General features: G+C 39.6%; 2 protein-coding genes across 5 annotated transcripts in view; one reads left to right on the top strand and one right to left on the bottom strand.

The window, feature by feature from the left end:
* LACC1 (laccase domain containing 1) lies at positions 1 to 9,727 on the bottom strand. Of its 4 annotated transcripts, none has more exons than XM_032873969.1 (7): positions 9,622 to 9,727; positions 7,902 to 8,517; positions 6,867 to 7,048; positions 5,965 to 6,130; positions 2,606 to 2,831; positions 1,356 to 1,516; positions 1 to 369 (listed from the first exon to the last, which is right to left on the bottom strand). In XM_032873969.1, the coding sequence occupies exons 2-6, from the start codon at positions 8,461 to 8,463 to the stop codon at positions 1,357 to 1,359; spliced, it is 1,296 nt and encodes a 431-aa protein (XP_032729860.1). In that variant the 5' UTR covers positions 8,464 to 8,517; positions 9,622 to 9,727; the 3' UTR covers positions 1 to 369; position 1,356. The 4 variants fall into 4 exon arrangements, with proteins under 4 accessions (XP_032729860.1, XP_032729863.1, XP_032729862.1 ...); XM_032873972.1 differs by having other exon boundaries at positions 6,867 to 7,045; XM_032873971.1 differs by having other exon boundaries at positions 9,638 to 9,654.
* The window catches only part of CCDC122 (coiled-coil domain containing 122), a 36,797-nt gene continuing 28,227 nt past the window's right edge, over positions 9,196 to 17,765 (top strand). The window contains 1 exon segment of the mRNA XM_032873968.1: positions 9,196 to 9,909. Coding sequence (XP_032729859.1) covers positions 9,414 to 9,909 — 496 coding nt within the window. The 5' untranslated portion in view covers positions 9,196 to 9,413.

The following is a 17,765-nucleotide window of genomic DNA, read 5'->3' as shown; positions in this document are numbered from 1 at the left end:
ATTTAAGTATTATAAGTGTTTATCTCCTTCACTGCATTAGACTAAAGGCGAAAAGGTCTAACTCACTTTGATTCAGATATTCTTCACACAATGCCTGACAAATAGGGTATACCCAGTAAATACTGAACTGAACAGTCCCATTACTGATTTATATAACAAACAGAACAAACCTAAAGAATAATCTTCAACTAGATTTTGCTAGAATCAAATGAAACTCATTTGGCTTTGGATTAATACTGAAAATATACCTAAAGATGAATTATCCATTGTAATCCTCTCGGTTTTAAGTAAATCAAACAGCTAAATTTCTCTCTTGTAGTCAGTTTAGAAGGAAGCAGGAAACAGTTGCATAAAAATCCAGTCAAGTATCTGTAAAAATACACAGAAAACAAATGTAAGACCCTTACTAGTGCTATTACAATATCAAGGTAAGGATCATTAGGCCTGCTAAAGTCTTTTGTATATTAAAGAGTTAAAGATATCGTGAAGCTTAAAAATAACATTAATTCAGTTAAGAGTAAAGTTAAAGAAAAGTAGATATATGCTAAAGGGTCAGCACTAACTCACTGTCATGAAATATTTTTGTATAACTCTAAAAAAAATCTGAAATAAATACTAATTTAATGAAATTATACTCAGTCTTACTCTATGACTATAGATCATGTATCAGCAAATTATAGCCTGCCTGTAGGCCAACCTGCCTGGCCCCACATCTGTTTTTTAAAAATAAAGTTTTACTGAAATACAGTCATACTCATTTTGTGTTGTTACTGTCTGCTTTTGCTCTACAATGGCAAAGCTAAGTAGTTGAGACGGAGACTGTATGTACCACAAAGCCTAAAAATATTTGCTATCTAAACTTTAAAGAAAATTGGCCAACCCCTGCTACAGATAATCAGTTGCAAATCTAGTTGAAAACCACACCAGTTTGGATATGTGAGGACTTTTTATTATTCTAGAATTTAGAATCTTTATGCAAAGATTTCTTCTCAAAAATCAAAAGAATAAAAAATAAAGTTTTAAAGATGCTATGATAGGAAATATACTGATGTCAAGTACATAGGAGATAAATGGTATACACACAGGATTTTTTAAATAAATTATTTTATTTGTATATTTATATGCTGGCCTGTTTACTTAAGTAGGAAAAGGAGTGGCTATTCTTTATATTAGAGCATGTCTCTAAAAATTAACTCTTCTACCTCTACTGCCTCACTAAAAATAGAAAATTAATTCTTCCTACAAGAATAAAGGGACAAAGTTAAATATAATTAATTATTTTTTTAAATGAGGGGAGGGAAAGCTGAAAAGAGGAGAAAGAAAAGAGGTAAAGGGAGAGGAAGAACCCGCTGTACCTCATTCTTTAATTGATATGAAGCCAATCTGTGTACCAAAATTAAGGCCATCTCGGACATGGGAGAAAAACTTGTCAGGATGGCAGGACGTACAGAGGTCAAGATCTTGGTTCAGGTCTTGAATATTCTGTGGTAGAATTCCGCCCCGTTCTAGAAGAATCCTTAGGATAAAGATTTTTCAAAGATACCAAGAGTTTATTTTACCTAGCCAAAGCAGTAAAAAATACATACATATGAATATTGGTGTAAAAGAATTCTGGGAAAGATTTGCTTGGAACAATGAAAATTGGTTTTCAGATACAAAACATGAACAAGTCAGGAATTTGGAAGATTTTATCACCATTAATCACTTAAGTTTACATACAAACTGTAAAACTTTCTATATTGTCCTGCAGACATGACCTGGGTCCAGAATTTTATAATCAAAATCAAGTACTTATTTAGAAGAAACATCTAAAGTTACAAGGATATTTGCAGACAAGATTCATCTGATTCAGACAGAGATGCTTTTTAGTCATTTGGCCCTCCCACCTCTTGTCCTCCTATTAACAGATTTTCACAGAGAAATTGCTTCTCCGTAAATACTTTACAATATGAAATATGAATATTAATTAGTGATATTAATTCCACAAGTCACATTTAACAATCAATTTCAATCTTTTCTATATGCTAAGTGAGGCAGAATCTGGGCAACGTTTTGTTGACTAGAATAGAAACGCAATTAAAATCAGACAATGTTCTTTTTTAGAAATAACAAATAATGGCTGCTAATAGCAAAACTTTGTAATTCAAAATTGAAAGGGACCATAGAAAGCTTGAGAGTGACTATGTGCTTATATTATCTAACATTCTTGCTAAGAAATATATTCCTCTAGCTAGAGAATAAAAATAATTTTAAAATATCATCTTCCTGATAGTTTATTACATTATAGATTTCAGCTGAGGAAAGACTATGAAGCACATGTCAACTTTCTATACGAAGTTTAAGTACATCTCTCAAAACTATAAATCGAATAATAGCTTCCTGCACTTTTAAGTCAATAAGAGATAACAGAAAAATTTCTGTTAGTCAAACTTAAATGAGAATAGATTTCATAATCAAAATATGTTTTGTATAAAATATGTATGTCAGCTAGTTATCTGCCACCTCAATTTTTCTTGGAGTTACTAATTGTTGTCTAAAATGATTTTCACTTTAGAAACAATAAGCAATAACCAAACTTGCAGTTTTGGAATGAAATCAAACATACCTGGTGGCTTTACGAATGTCAACATAGGGATTTGGTGAATCAAATAACCGTACACATTCAGGATCAAGATTATGAAATTCCTTTGCAGATTCCCTTGGCAGAGTAAAACAGCAAGGTCCTACTGAAGGTCCCAGTACAACAATAATGTCTTCCAAATTACACCCATATTCTGTGATCATAGCATTCACTGTAGCCATAGCAACACCTAGCAAAGTACCCCTCCAACCTGGTAAATAGGAAGAAAAAGAGACAAGGGAAGTTAAAACATAGCATTTCACCTTAATTTATCTCTAACTTAAAAATGAGCAGAGTTAGTCTACGTATTTTTCAAAGTCCAGAAATAGCAATGAATCACAAGATCAATTAATTAAGCTAAATAACCAATTAACAAAAACACCGGTTTTTATTTTTCTTATTTTTTTTAAAGATTTTATTTATTTATTCATTTGAGAGAGAGAGAGCAAGAGAGAGCAGAGTGGAGAGGAGAGGGAGAAGCAGAACCTTGGGATCATGATCTGAGCCTAAGGCAGACATTTAACTGACTGAGCCACCCAGACACCCCTAAAACACTGGTTTTTAAATGAGGTACATGGGTGCCTGTGTGGCTCAGTGGTTAAGCCGCTGCCTTCGGCTCAGGTCATGATCTCAGGGTCCTGGGATGGAGTCCCGCATCGGGCTCTCTGCTCAGCGGGGAGCCTGCTTCCCTCTCTCTCTCTGCCTGCCTCTCTGCCTACTTGTGATCTCTTTCTGTCAAAAAATAAATAAAATCTTAAAAAAAAAAAAAGATTTAAAAAAAAAATTTATTAAATGAGGTACACTATACAAACCACCTGACATGGGAGAGATATGTAATGGGAGGTCCCTTCCACTTCCTTTAAAAATATTCTATACTTTCAGTTTCCAGTGGGATTATACCTTATAAGTCTTCTCTCTCTCCTTCACTTTTTTTAGACACTTTTTTTAAACTTGGGGGGAGGAAATATACATATCATTAAATTTACCATTTTAACTCCTTTTAAGTGTATACTTAAGTAGTGTTAAATATATTCACATTTTTGTGCAACCAAGTTCTAGAACTTTTTCATCTTGCAAAACTGAAACTCAATGCCCATTAAATAACAATTCCCCGTCACCACTTTGCCCCAGCCCATGGTACCCACCATTCCACTGTGTCTATGAATTTGACTACTTTAGATACCTCATATAAGTGGAATCTTACAGTGCCTCTTGTGACTGACTTCCTACATTTAACATAATGTCCTCAAGGTCCTCATTCAGGTGTAAGGATTTCCTTCCTTTCTAATGCTAAATAATATTCCACTGTATGCATTTATCACATTTTGCCTATCTATTCATCCATCTATGGAAACTTGTATTGCTTCCACGTCTTTGCTATTATGGATAATTCTGCTATAAGCACAGGTATGCTTTAGTTCTTTTGGATATATACCCAGAAGTAGAACTGCTGGATCATATGGTAATTCTATTTTAAAATTTTTGAGGAACCACCATACTATTTTTTATAGCAGCTGCACCATTTTACATTCCCACCAATTGGTGCATCAGAGTTCTAATTCCTCCACATCTTCACCATTTGCTATTTCTTTTTATTTCTTTTTTTAATATTAGCTATCCTAATGGGTGTTAGGTGATATCTCATTATAGTTGTGATGTGCATTTCCCTAATTATTAGTGACATTAAGCATCTTTTCATCACTTGCTTGTTGGCCATTTGTTTATCATGTTTGGAAAAATGTCTCTTCAAGCCCTTTGCCCATTTTTAACTGGGTTATTGATTTTTTTTGTTGAGTTCTAGATTCTTTATATATTCTGGACATTAACCCCTTATCAGATATACAAATTGCAAATATTATCTCCCATTCCATGGGCTGCCTTTTAACTTTGTTGTCTGTGTCCTTTGATGCAGTTTATTAGTTTTGATGAATTTCAATTTATCTGTCTTTACTCTTGTTTCTTGTGCTTTTGGTTTCACATCTATGAAACCATTGCCTAAACCAAGTTTCTGAGGATTTACATTTTCTTTAATAAGTTTTATAGATTTAGCTCTTACATTTAGGTCTTTAACCTGTTTTGAGTTAATTTTTATATATGATGTAAGATAAAGATCTAACATCATTCTTTTGAATGTAAATATCCACTTTTCTCAGTCCTATTTGTTGAAGAGACTGTCCTTTCCCCACTGTATAGTCCAGGTACCTTGTTAAAAATCTTTTGATCATATGTGCAAGGGTTTATTTCTGGGTTCTTTCTTTATATATTTTTATAACAAGTTTTGAAATCAGAAAATGCCAGACTTATAACTTTATTTAAGAGTGCTTCATTTTGACAGCTTTAGTATATGTGCTGCCGAAGCAAGCACTCATTTTCACAGCTTTAATCTTTGATATTTAAAAATAATGTTTCAAAACCTAAGAAGTAACAAATAAGATTCTCTTTTTATATCCAAAATCGAAGACTCAAATAACTTTTTGACAATGTCAAATCAAAAATGTGACTTCTAGTCATCCAATCCCATAACTTTAGCTAGATCAGAAGAAAAATATGCCACCTTCTTATTTTTTTGTCTAAAAAGCACAATAGTCAGATTTACAAGCAGAAACAAAGATCATCCCTCATTTCACAAAGTCGTGGCCACAGGATAATCTAAATAGCACTTTAAATACCTTCAGAAAACAAAATTCCATAATCTTAACACAACAACGAAAATCATTTGTTCTTAACTTTAGATAATATTTAAAGGCACTAGACTATAACATATTAAACTAAATGCAGTTTTCCAAACATATCTTGCTTCTTACCTCCATACCTTTACATATATGCTGCTGCACCTTCATCCTCATGAATACCTTTCTCCAACATACCTTATCTTCTCGGTCCCCATTGCCTAGACTTTAAAGGTTCTCAACAAGAGCCAGTACCACTTCCTCTGGAGTGTTCTGAAAAGCATGGAGGTGCTTTTTGCTGTTGTTGTTGTTATTACATCTGGGGTGCTACTGGCATTAGGAATTTTGAAAGCCAAGCAAACTACAATATAAGATTATCTTGCCCAAAATGTTAATAGCAACCCTGCTGAGAAACCCTGGCACCTAGTCAAGTCCTGCAAATTCCTCCAGAATCAGCCTGGGTACTGCTTCCTTTGGGAATTCTACTCTGATTCATGTAATTTGACTTAGGTACTGCTTTTATGTGTTCCTATAGTAAAAGTATGCTGGCTCTACTCCTATTTTATATTTAATACCTGTAAAGTAATTAACTGTCATGCCCACTAGAAAGAAATTATCACTTTTCCTATACTACAAAACTGGTAAAATCCTAAATGCTTAATTAAGTACACTTACCAGAGTGAGCAACACCACATGCTTTTCTGACAGGATCAGCAAAAACAACTGGTATACAGTCAGCACCAAGAGCTGCTATTGTGACTCCCCTCTGATTTGTGGTGATTCCATCATAAGATTCAGGTTCCTTCCTTCCCATAATCCAGACATCATTGGCATGATCAGTCTAATACCAAAGATGTGTGATAAAAATATTTTGAAAGTAGAATTTCTGATCCATAAGCTTTTTCTGAAAATACTCATTTTGTACAAAATTATATAACCAGTTTAATATTACTAGCAAGCATTAAAAACATCACTTCAATAGTAAAATACCAAATTTACTTGTCATTTAACTTTTGGTATTATAATCTCTATACATTTTATTCAAAGGAAAACAGACTTTAACACTTAACAATTTAATACAGTCCATCACAAACATCTCCTACTAGAGATGGGTAAATCTCTCCTTGCAGCAGTTTCCATAAAGTACTATTTATGGAAAGAAGTTAAATTAATTACCAAATTAAAGATATTCTTACTTTTCCTGACCCAAATAAAGCTAGAATTCTGTAACAAACAAGGTATCAATAGTGATCCTAGTTCCTCCTAATGTTAATTTAGAAAATAATGGCCTTTCTCTCCCACCATTCTGGAATCTTCTTTCTAAATCAAAAAAGGCAGTGGTACTATAAGAATTAACTGTACTTTTAGATACAAGAAGCTTCCTGTGAAATATATCTATGATGAACTGATTTTTAGATTATAGTGTATAGTTCCAAGAAAAACAACCATATCATTATCCTAAAATTTTAGATAAAACACCAGATGCAAAAGTTAAATAGCTTGTTTAAAATCCATGTAGTCATTAGCGCAGTCAAGAATATATTTTAGATCGTCTAAAACATGAAACAAAATTTTACCTTTATTCGGTAAAATTTCTCCACATTAAATCCTACAGCATTCCCCAACCGACGCAGATTTTCTTGAACAACGACCTTGGGATCTCTCCTTTTGGAACTACTGAAGAGATTGAATGAGCTAAGAGTTGGGATGTAGGATATTCCACCTGTTCTTGTAGTAAATCCGTGTAAGAAAATATCTGTTGAATAGAAGTAACGAAGAGTAAAAATATGCTATACAAAAGCCTATAAAAGGTTACAAACCCAGTGTCTCAGCAAGACTCTCCCTGATCACCTCAAGCTGCATGTTTTTCTAGCTTCCAATTTCTACAGCACTGTGTACCTCATGTGTTCTGTTATATATGGCTTTATGTTTGCTTTACCTTCCCCATGGGATTATTGCTCTTCAAAGAGTATCTTCTGTCCCATTTGTCTTTGTTATTCCTAACAGCATATAGCCCACAGTAAATATAATTTAACCAAGAAGTAAGACTCACATTTTAAAGTTTCATTCTTGAGGGCACCTGGGTGGCTCAGTGGGTTAAAGCCTCTGCCTTTGGCTCAGGTCATCATCCCAGGGTCCTGGGATCGAGCCCTGCATCGGGCTCTCTGCTCAGCAGGGAGCCTGCGTCCTCCCCCTACCCCCCGCCTCTCTGCCTGCTTCTCTGCCTACTTGTGATCTCTGTCAAATAAATGAATAAAATATTTTAAAAAAATAAATAAAATAAAATTTCATTCTTCTGTGAAGTTGCCAATGAGTTAAAGTAACAGAATTTCTAAATAGGAGATGCTTAGGGTCATAAATCTCATTTTAAAGGAAGGTTGGGGAATTTGTCTTAAAACTGAATTTGCATAAAGCAAATTTGTTAAGGGTGGCATTGAAGGGACTATCCCTTGGTATCTCTTGACATCCCTCACACTCCCATGTTGCAGCTGAGTTCAGTGAGATAATAAACCTTTGTCTATGAAAGAAAGGAGGGGGGAAAAGGTGAACAACCTCTAAAGAAAGACTAGTTTTTCATGTATACAACAGAAACAACACAGTGTTTAACATACCTGAGATTAAAGGAGATGTGATAATGGTTAACTCTCCTCTCAGTGCTGGCAGGCTTCTCAAATATGTTTGAATTTCATTCTGGATTGCTTCTACTTCTTCAGCTGTGATCATGTTTATTTCAGTGGATTGTTTCAAAGGATCTCCCCTCGAAGTCACCTGTAAGTCTTCAAACTCAAAACTGTAAACATCGGTGAAGAGCTGATCAATAAAAGTCTTCAGTAATGTCTTCCGGTGCATGGGTACAATTACTTTAATGCTGGTCAAATTTTTTTCATCAATTTTTTGCTTAATAGTATACAAAGAGGCAGCCATACTAGGATTGCTAACAGTCTCAAATCCTCTCAAGAGAGTTGATAATCCATTGCTTGCTTCTAATTCACAGTGATTATGCGCACCATCCCTTTCACAGCTGATGTTACTGCAACATATTATACAAAGAAACTTGGCCTTGGCAGCATGGTGGTATCTGACAGCATTCAATGTCTTCAGTAATGCCTGATGACTGTTTTTCTGAGAGTTAAATTTCAAACCAAAGAAATCAACCAACACTGCTTCTGCCATCCTTCAGGAGGGTACAAGGCCCTTCAAAGATTTCTGTGCCTCCTAAGAAATCACCTACAAAGAAAAATTAGCCTAAGAATGCAAAATTATATCAATCTTCTCATAGTTACAAATGTGTACCTACGTTTAAAAAAAAAAAGTTTTACCGATCTAAGAACATAAAAAAATAGTAGATCTAGATGACGCCAAGAAAAGCTAGTCCATTATTTGTCCTAAGAGAACCATGAACGTGGAACCATCTTTCAATTCGTTTTGTCAAAGTGATTTGTACATCTTTCCAGTAAAGCAACAGTTCCTGTGTGTATGTGTGTGTGTGTGATGTTTTTTCATACAGCAAATTTTAAGTAGGGAATTACTTAACTTAGACAAAGTCCTGCTTTTTAATTACAGGGTGTCAAATTATGGTATATGTGTATCATTAATCCTGACATGACTGACATGTTAGTTCACACCCCTTCATATGAAATATCGGGGCCTTCAATAGGTTAATGGAGCAGCATCTAAAATTTACGTTTTTAAGGGAATAAAAGCTGAAACGATTCTAGGATTTACACAGCACTCCAGGTGAGCGATTTGGAACAGACGTACTGCCCACCTGCTTCCTTACTCCGTACCTGGCCCCCGCCCCGCGCAGATCTCCCCTCCCAGCCCAGGAAGTCGGTTTCTCTTCAGGAGTCACCTTGGGTGGTGACCCCCGCGGCCCAGGGCGCTTTTCTCCTGCAGCCACTCCCAACCTCCACTCCGGACGGTACTGGGCTCCCACGGAAGTTCATCTCGCCAGGTTTGAAAAACACTGAGAGAAGCGAGGGGAGTGACAACCATCCTCCCTTCTGCCTTGGGAAATGCCACCAAAAGCATCTGTCCCCCTCCCGATCCCGTGCTGGGTCTCCACCAGCCCGGGCGCCTCCACCGCCTCCTCCCCGCCCCCTTGAGACTTTCTGACCCCACCGATGCCCAGCGCAGGCAGATTTCCCCGTCCCGCCTGTGGGCGCTCCGCCTAGGCTTGCACCCTCCGGCTTCTGCGAGCTCCGAGACGCCCGGGCGCCGCCACCCCCCACCCGGAGCCTGGACGGAACCCGGAAGCCACGACCGTGGCACCTGGAGTTCTAAGCCCGACCCGCGACCCCGCCGCTGCAGCGCCTGGGCCACCTCACCCACCTCACCGCCGACCCACCACGGGCGCCCCGCCAGACGTGGGCACGACGGCTGGGCCCCAGCGGCTGCAGAGGACCGCGCTGAGCCAGGCCGGCGACCTGCAGGGAGGCACGAGCGGAGAAGAGGGCTGGGTACAGAGAGGCGCCAGGGGAAAGCCAGAGAGGAGCCCAGCGCCGGCCCCCGCGGCCGCCTCAGCAGTTCCGGGTCAGCGCAGCCCGTCGAGACCGTCCTACGCCGCACGGTTGAGGCAAGAGAAACAGGAACCAGAGCCCTCTAGCCGGAGCCAGCCGGGTCAGCTGCCGGGGCTGGGGCCGCGGGCCGTGAGGGAAACTGGGCGGGAGGCAGGCCGTGACCGTTGCGTGGCGGCGGGCGGGCCCTTGACTGGGGAGGGACGTCGGGCGTGCAGGTGAAGGGAGCGGGGTCCTAGCAGGCTTGCGGGCCCCTTAGGGCAGCGGGACGGCTGAGAGGCTGGCGCGCGGGTGAAGGGAGCCGGGCGGCTGGCAGGTTTACAAGCCCCTCAAGAGAGCCCGGCGGCTACGAGGCTGCGGGGCGGGTGAGGGGAGCCTGACTGCCGGCACGTGGGCGGGTCCCTGGCAGGGGGGCGGGCCCATGAGGGGGGCGGGCTGTGGGCGGACCGGCGAGGGGACAGGGCCGCTGGCAGGCAAGCAGGCTGGTGCCGGGAGCAGGGCGGCGGCAAGGCGGGCGGGTTAGGGGAGGGGGACGTGCTGCCAGGCTGGCAGGCGGGCGAGGAGAGGGGGTCGGCAGGAAGGTAGACCATTAAGAGGGGCGAGGGGCTGGCTGGCTGGCGGGCCAGTGAGGGGGGCGGGCGGTGGGTCGGCCCGTGAGGGGCGGGGCGGCTGACAGGAGGGCAGGCTGGCGAATGGAGCATGCCGGCGGGAGGGCGGGCCAGGTGAGGGGGGCGGATTGGAGAGGTAAGTAGGACTGCTGGAAAGCTGCTGGGCGGGTGAGGGGAGCAAGGCAGCCCGAAGGCGGGTGGGCCGCCGAGGGGAGCAGCAGGCGGGCAAGGAGGGCGAGTCAGTGAGGGGGACCGGTGGGCCCGCGAGGGGAGAGGGGCGTCTGGAAGACTGGCGGGCGGGTGAGGGGAGCGGGGCCGCGGGAAGGCAGGCAGGCCCCTAAGGAGAGGCGGGGACCCGGGGAGCAAATGGCAGACTCCCTCCTGCGAATGGAAGCCCTCTCCCGAAGTCCGCTCCCCCAAACGCTCGAGGACAAGCCGTGTGGGTCAGACACTTGGTTTCATCACCGGAGCCCAACCCTGAGAACCAGCTTGTGTTAGCACTTGGAAATTTGCCCCATCCAGGGTTCAAGTAATCCGCCTCCTTGGGTGGAGTTTGTTTGTACTTCTTGCTGTTTTTTACACTGTGTGGCTTTTTTTTTGTTCCCAGAAACACTTGGTTGAACCTTCCTTTGCCTTTTTGCTGATTCCACCTTACTTGCTGACTGGACTGGACGAACACTCTTTACAGTTCCTCTATTTGCACTGACAAAGTCTTGTGTGGCCGTTTAAAAATACGTGCCGCTAGTAGAAAATTAGAAGGCAGTAACTCAGAATTGTAATAAATTAGCATCCCTTGTCTAACCTCAAAGAGTGGAACATCCATTTAGAAATATCGAACAGCTACTACATGGAGGGCAGATGCTAAGATAAAGGGAAAATCTGTCCCGCCTTCGAAGAGTAGGAGAAAGGGTGCTTCCTGTGGAACTGGTTATGATGGAAGGAGAGGTCCCTTTTGTCTTCCTTGTTGCTCAGACGATAACTGCTGAAGAAGTTTTACCTGAAAGAGTACAAGTCCTAGATATCTGGGAGTTTGGAAGAGCACTTGGAGGTGGGCAAGTGCTTCCATTCTATTTGACTAGGTGTTGGGATCACCAACCCAGAATAGGAACTTGCTGTTCAGTATCCCTAGCAGATGTTTTTGTCAAAATTTGTATTTTCATGATTTTTGTGGGGCATTCATTAAGAGCCTTCGGCCGATGGTACCCGTAATCAGAGGGTGCACTCTGTACTCTCTGAGTTTGTTGTTTTTTGTTTTTTTTTAAGATTTTATTTATTTGACAGACAGAAATCACAAGTGGCAGAGAGAGAGGAGGAAGCATGCTCCCCGCGGAGCAGAGAGCCTGATGTGGAGCTCAATCCCAGGACCCTGGGATCATGACCTGAGCCGAAGTCAGAGGCTTTAACCCACTGAGCCACCCAGGCGCCCCTCTGAGTTTGTTTTATGTTAAATATTACCTTAAGCAAAATAGAGATCTTTTGAGTTACAAAGCTGGTTTAAAACATTTATCCATGTTTTTACAATGATGGGAATTCATTTTCTTTCACTAAACAGTAGTGGCAGTAAAAAAATTTTTTTAAGTTTTTTTTTTAATTTATTTATTTGACAGAGATCACAAGTAGGCGGAGAGGCAGACAGAGGGAAGCAGGCTCCCTGCTGAGCAGGGACCCTGATGCGGGACTCCATCCCAAGACCCTGGGATCATGACCTCAGTGGAAGGCAGAGGTCTAACCCACTGAGCCATCCAGGCACCCAGCAGTAAAAAGTTTAAAACTATTTCAAAATAGGAAAGTTGCCAGGGAAGAGAGTTTGTCATTGTGATGTATTTACATAACATTTCTTTTCACCATTTGTTCCTAGGCTATCTAGCCTCATCACCTCTCTTACCTCGTCTTCATTCACCCCTTTCCAGTGGTTCTCCTGGCTGCACATCAGAACTACAAACAGAACTTAAAATAATCTAGGAATCCCATTCAATATACATTTGAATCAGAATCTCTAGGAGTCAAGTCTGGGCATGTTTTTCTTTGATGTTTATTTTGTTTTAATCTATGCAGATGATTCAGATGCATAATTAGCTTTAAAAAACAACTGCCTTATTCCCAAGCCACTCAAACTAAAGGCTGTTCCGTCTTGGAACACCCTTCTCTTTTTATGCTTATCTAACTGCTACTTGTTAAGATCTCCCAAGCTCAATCATAACTTTCCTTGAATCCCCATTCCCTCACCAGGCAGAATTAATTGCTTCTTCCTTAGCATTTTGTTCATACAAAAGAAACCCTCTCATTGATGTAGTCTGGACCCATAGCCTAGCAATAAACTGAAAAAGTCAATTAAACACTATAATGTGTACACTTTATAAAGTATATAATTCAAATTTATTTTCTGATAAAGTATCTATTCTAAAAGGGTAGAATGAAATTATAAACTTAACTTTATAAGGAACTTGATAGTATGTAAATTTTCTCTAAATCTGTTTTTTTTAAGTCAGTTTAACCAGAGAGTCATTATAAAATGTATTCTCTCAAAGTTATAGAAACAGAAGTCCCAAATCTAGGTGTTGTCAGGACCATATTCCCTTCAAAGTATCTTATTTTCCTTGCCTCTTCCAGTTTCTGGTGGCTCCAGGTGTTTGTTCCTTGGCCTGGAGCTGTGTGACTTGGGACTCTAGGTCTTCATACTCATATGGTCTTCTTAATGTATGTCTGATTTTCAAATCTTCCTCTACCTTTCTGCTATAAGGACACCTGTGTGGAAATAATGACCAACCATATGAGAACAAGCAAAGATTATTCAGAGTTTGCTATGGCAAGGGAGTAAGCCACTATCACTTGTGTGTTGGCAGAGTAGGAAAGCTTTAATAGTGGGAAAAAAAGGAAATCTTCAGGTATACCCTGATTGGAGGCTATGGGTATAGGAGAGCTGTAGGTAAGTTAACTAGAAATGGGACATCCTATGTGATTGGCTAAATGTGTACATTTTGGCTTTCTCTGACTGGTCCCAATTAGGGGAGCTGTTAGTTATTCATCAAATACTGGTCATCTGGAGCCAGTTGTTACAGGACTTACTGTTTGGCTTCTGGAATTGTTATTAGAGATAGTGGTGTAGCTTCCTACAAGTCTGACATAGATAGCAGAATGGCTTCCTAGTCTGATTACTGTAGATAGTCTGGCTCCCTGAATTTGTTGCTGCAGGTTGTCAGTAAAAGTGCTGTATTTATATATGGTCTGGCCACTGTTTGCCTAGACAGTCTCTTACCTGTCATTGGATTTAGGTGGGACCCTAAATTTAGGCACATTTAGGTCCACCCTAAATCCAGGATGATCTCATCTCAAGATACTTAATTACATCTGCAAAGACTATTTTTCCAAATAAGACCACATTCACAGGTTCTGGAGGGTAAGACATGCATATATTGGGGGTGGGGGTATACTGTTCAACCCACTATAAGCTCCTCATGGTTTTGAAATCATGCTTACTTATAGAGTAACAGAAGACCTTGCTTCCTACTGTTCTCAATGAAGCAAGCAGGTAGGTTATGACTGAATTTCATCAAAGGCTTATCATTTGAATTTGAAACAGTGGCCCAGCCATCCCTTAAAGCTTGGATTCAAGCTTCTGATCAGTCTCTGTATGTCTACACTTTACAAGGACACATTTGGTAGTCCAGTACTATCAGAGAAATTCAGAGAAATCTCATCTTTGATGGAAAGCTAAAAGCAATGTGGATAATGTATTAATGTTGCCTGTATTGTCTTTAATAGGAAGTTAAGGAATGGTACAAATCCTCTGGGTTTTTTGTTTTGTTTTGTTTTGTTTTGAGCAGTCTGAAACCTTAGTCACATTGCCTCGTCAAAAAAGAGGTAATGCCTAGTCCTACCAGATCCTAACACACAAGTAAATAATAGATGTGAATACATTTTTTATGATTCAGTTAATTAATTCATTTGGATGACTCTGACAATGTTATAACTTCTCTTGAAAACATATGTTTGAAAAGACATGTTGTTGTTGTTGTTGTTTTTTACCTGAAATGTGCGTTTTTACTCATTTGTAGTGTGTCACATTTTTCTCACTATTATCTTGTTGGAATTGAACCACTCAAATCTGATTTCATCATGTTTCTGACAAATCATAATTTAAAATTTGCTTGATACCAGGGAACTCTTTAATCTCATCTTTCCCCAGGCTAATTTTGTGGCTTTCTCAGTTAAATATCAGCTTTAGATATTAAACCCCCCTCCCACTTAGAAAACAATTTCACACAAGAAAAAAGTATCTGTTTTCTGATAAAGTATCTATTCTAAAAGGGTAGAATGAAATTATAAACTTAACTACTTTAACTGCCTAGCAGGTTCATATGACAGCTTTTTCCATTCAGAATGAAAAACAGTGCTTATGTGACATGGGTGCACATATACATTTGCCTCCTCTTTATTCTTCTAAGCTAAAAGCTCTCGAAGGTCCCAGAGTAGTTTGATAAACTTGCTTTATTTTGGTCATTAACTTGGAAGAGGTACCAGATGATGAGTTTCCAAAAACTTGAAACATGGCCCTTTCAAATTCTCCAAGGGTCACTTAGAGGGCCTTGCCTCTTCAATGCAAAAGAGACAATGCACAAATCATGATTATCCCAGTGCTTTAGTACATATTGAGTGCCTAATAAATGTAATTTGGATCCTAATAGTTTCAAATTACATCCTTCCTACTTGTTGGATGTGTGGCCTTTGGCTAATTTCTTAATTTCTCCAAGTCTTAAGTTTATTCATCTACAAAATATAAGTAAAAATAGTATTTAGCCTATAGGATTGCTCTGAGGGGAAATAAAGATAATTCATGTAAAAGCACTTAGAAAAATGCTAGCTACTTGCAAGTACTCAATAAATGTTGACTATAGTTATAAAAGAATGGTAGTTTAATATAGCATCTGCATTACACTGTTTACTGTAAAACTAATTATTTTAGTTGAAAGTATTTTTTCTAAATGATTATGTTTTATATGGAAATTGGACATTTACTATGGAATACTATAGATATTTTTTTAATCAGAGTCACTTAATTCATCTTTATATTCCTCACAATACCTTGCATATTATATGTACCTACATATGTGGCTTGAATGAAAGAGTAATTGATACTGTCTAGTCTAAACTCTGTTTTCATTAATTTAAGCAATTGTAATGCATTATCAGTAGATGGCAGTAGTTTATTTTCATTTTTATCTTTTGTCCATTCTACAATAGAGATCAAGAAAAAAATAAAACTCCCAATTTAATTTTTTTAAGATTGTATTTGTTTATTTGGGGGTGGGGTAGTGGCAGGAAGAGGGGCAAAGGGAGAGAGAGAAGTGAACTCCACCTCTGAGCAGGTAGCCTCACTTGGTACTTAATTCCACCCATGATCAGATCATGACCCAAGCCAAAGGCAGACAGTTAACTGACTGAGCCACCCAGGTGCCCCTCAAACTTTCCCAATTTTAAAGTAGATATCCTTTCACAATCAGTTGATTTAAATAAATGACACCCAAGGGTTTTTCAGTTTATGTTGCTTCAGATATAGAGATCAAGAAGTACCAGTTATGTTATTTTTTATTATGTAAATCTAATTTTCTTCATTTTTTACATTTCTCCACCAAATTCTTTAAGGAATACAGAAATGAATAAGACATAATATTTGTCTTCCTGGAGCTTACAGTCTATTGGAGAGATATAGTATATAATAATAGAAATAGTAAGAATAAAAACTGTTGAGTAGCAGGAATTTGCTAAATGCTGTCATGCATTATTTCATTTAGTCCTCCCAATGAGATAGGTATTACTATTGTTTCTGTTTTATAGGATAAGGACCTTGAGGCCCAGATTGGAAAGAATTTACCTAATGAACTAATAAGTGGTACAACTCAAGTTCAAAGCTAGTTCTATCTTACTCTATGACCTAAACTGTTATCATGGTATAATAGAGATATAGAAACAATTGCACTAAAGAGAGGGAAGGATCGTATCTACCAAGAAAGACTTCTTTTTTTTTTTAATATTTTATTTATTTATTTGACAGAGATCACAAGTAGGCAGAGAAGCAGGCAGAGAGAGAGGCGGGAGCAGGCTCCCCACCGAGCAGAGAGCCTGATGCGGGACACGATCCCAGGACCCTGGGATATGACCTGAGCCGAAGGCAGAGGCTTTAACCCACTGAGCCTCCCAGGTGCCCCAAGAAAGACTTCTTAAAGAAGATGCCATCTATGATGGAGTTGAAAGACCGGCTATGATGTTGATATGGTGGGAACAGTATTTTAGGAGCATAATTCTATCATTAGAACAAGGTAAACTGGAGTGGAGATAGACTACAAATAGACACCTATTAAGTAAGTGCCAGGCACTGTTCTAATCTCTACCCTTATGGAGCTTGCATTAGTAAAAGGAGATAAAAAAAAGAAACAAATCCATATAAAATATCAATGGTGACAAATGCTATTAAGAAAAATGAAGCAGTTGAGGAGAATACAGGCAGTGATCTCTTCGACCACAGCCGCAGCAACTTCTTCCTAGAAACATAGCCAAAGGCAAGGGAGGCAAGGGCCAAAATGAACTATTGCGACTTCATCAAGCTCAAAAGCTTTACACAGCAAAGGAAACAGTCAACAAAACCAAAAGACAACTGACAGAATGGGAGAAGATATTCACAAATGACATGTCAGATAAAGGGCTAGTATCCAAAATCTGTAACTCAACACCCAAAGAACAAATAATCCAATCACAAAATGAGCAGAAAACATGAACAGACATTTCTGCGAAGACGACATCCAGATGGCCAACAGACACATGGAAAAATGCTCACCATCACTTGGCATCAGGGAAATACAAATCAAACCACAATGAGATACCACCTCATACCAGTCAGAATGGCTTAAATTAACAAGTCAGGAAATGACATATGTTGGAGAGGATGCGGAGAAAGGGGAACTCTCCTACACTGTTTTTGGGAATGCGAGCTGGTGCAGCCACTCTGGAAAACAGCGTGGAGGTTCCTCAAAAAGTTGAAAATAGAGCTACCCTACAACCCAGCAATTGCACGACTGGGTATTTACCCTAAAGATACAAATGTAGTGATCCCAAAGGGGCATTTGCACCTGAATGTTTACAGAAGCACTGTCCACAATAGCCAAACTATGGAAAGAACCTAGATGTCCATCATCAGATGAATGTATAAAGAAGATGTGATATATATATACAATGGAATACTATGCAGCCATCAAAAGAAATGAAATCTTGCCAGTTGCAATGACATGGATGGAACTAGAGGGTATTATGCTGAGTGAAATAAGTCAATCAGAGAAAGACAATTATCATATGATCT

Source organism: Lontra canadensis, unplaced genomic scaffold (assembly GCF_010015895.1).
Source record: "Lontra canadensis isolate GAN:19392208 unplaced genomic scaffold, GSC_riverotter_1.0 scaffold51, whole genome shotgun sequence".
Lineage (NCBI taxonomy): Eukaryota > Metazoa > Chordata > Mammalia > Carnivora > Mustelidae > Lontra > Lontra canadensis.
The sequence above is the reverse complement of the archived record's forward strand: the minus strand, read 5'-3'. Positions and strand labels throughout refer to the sequence as shown.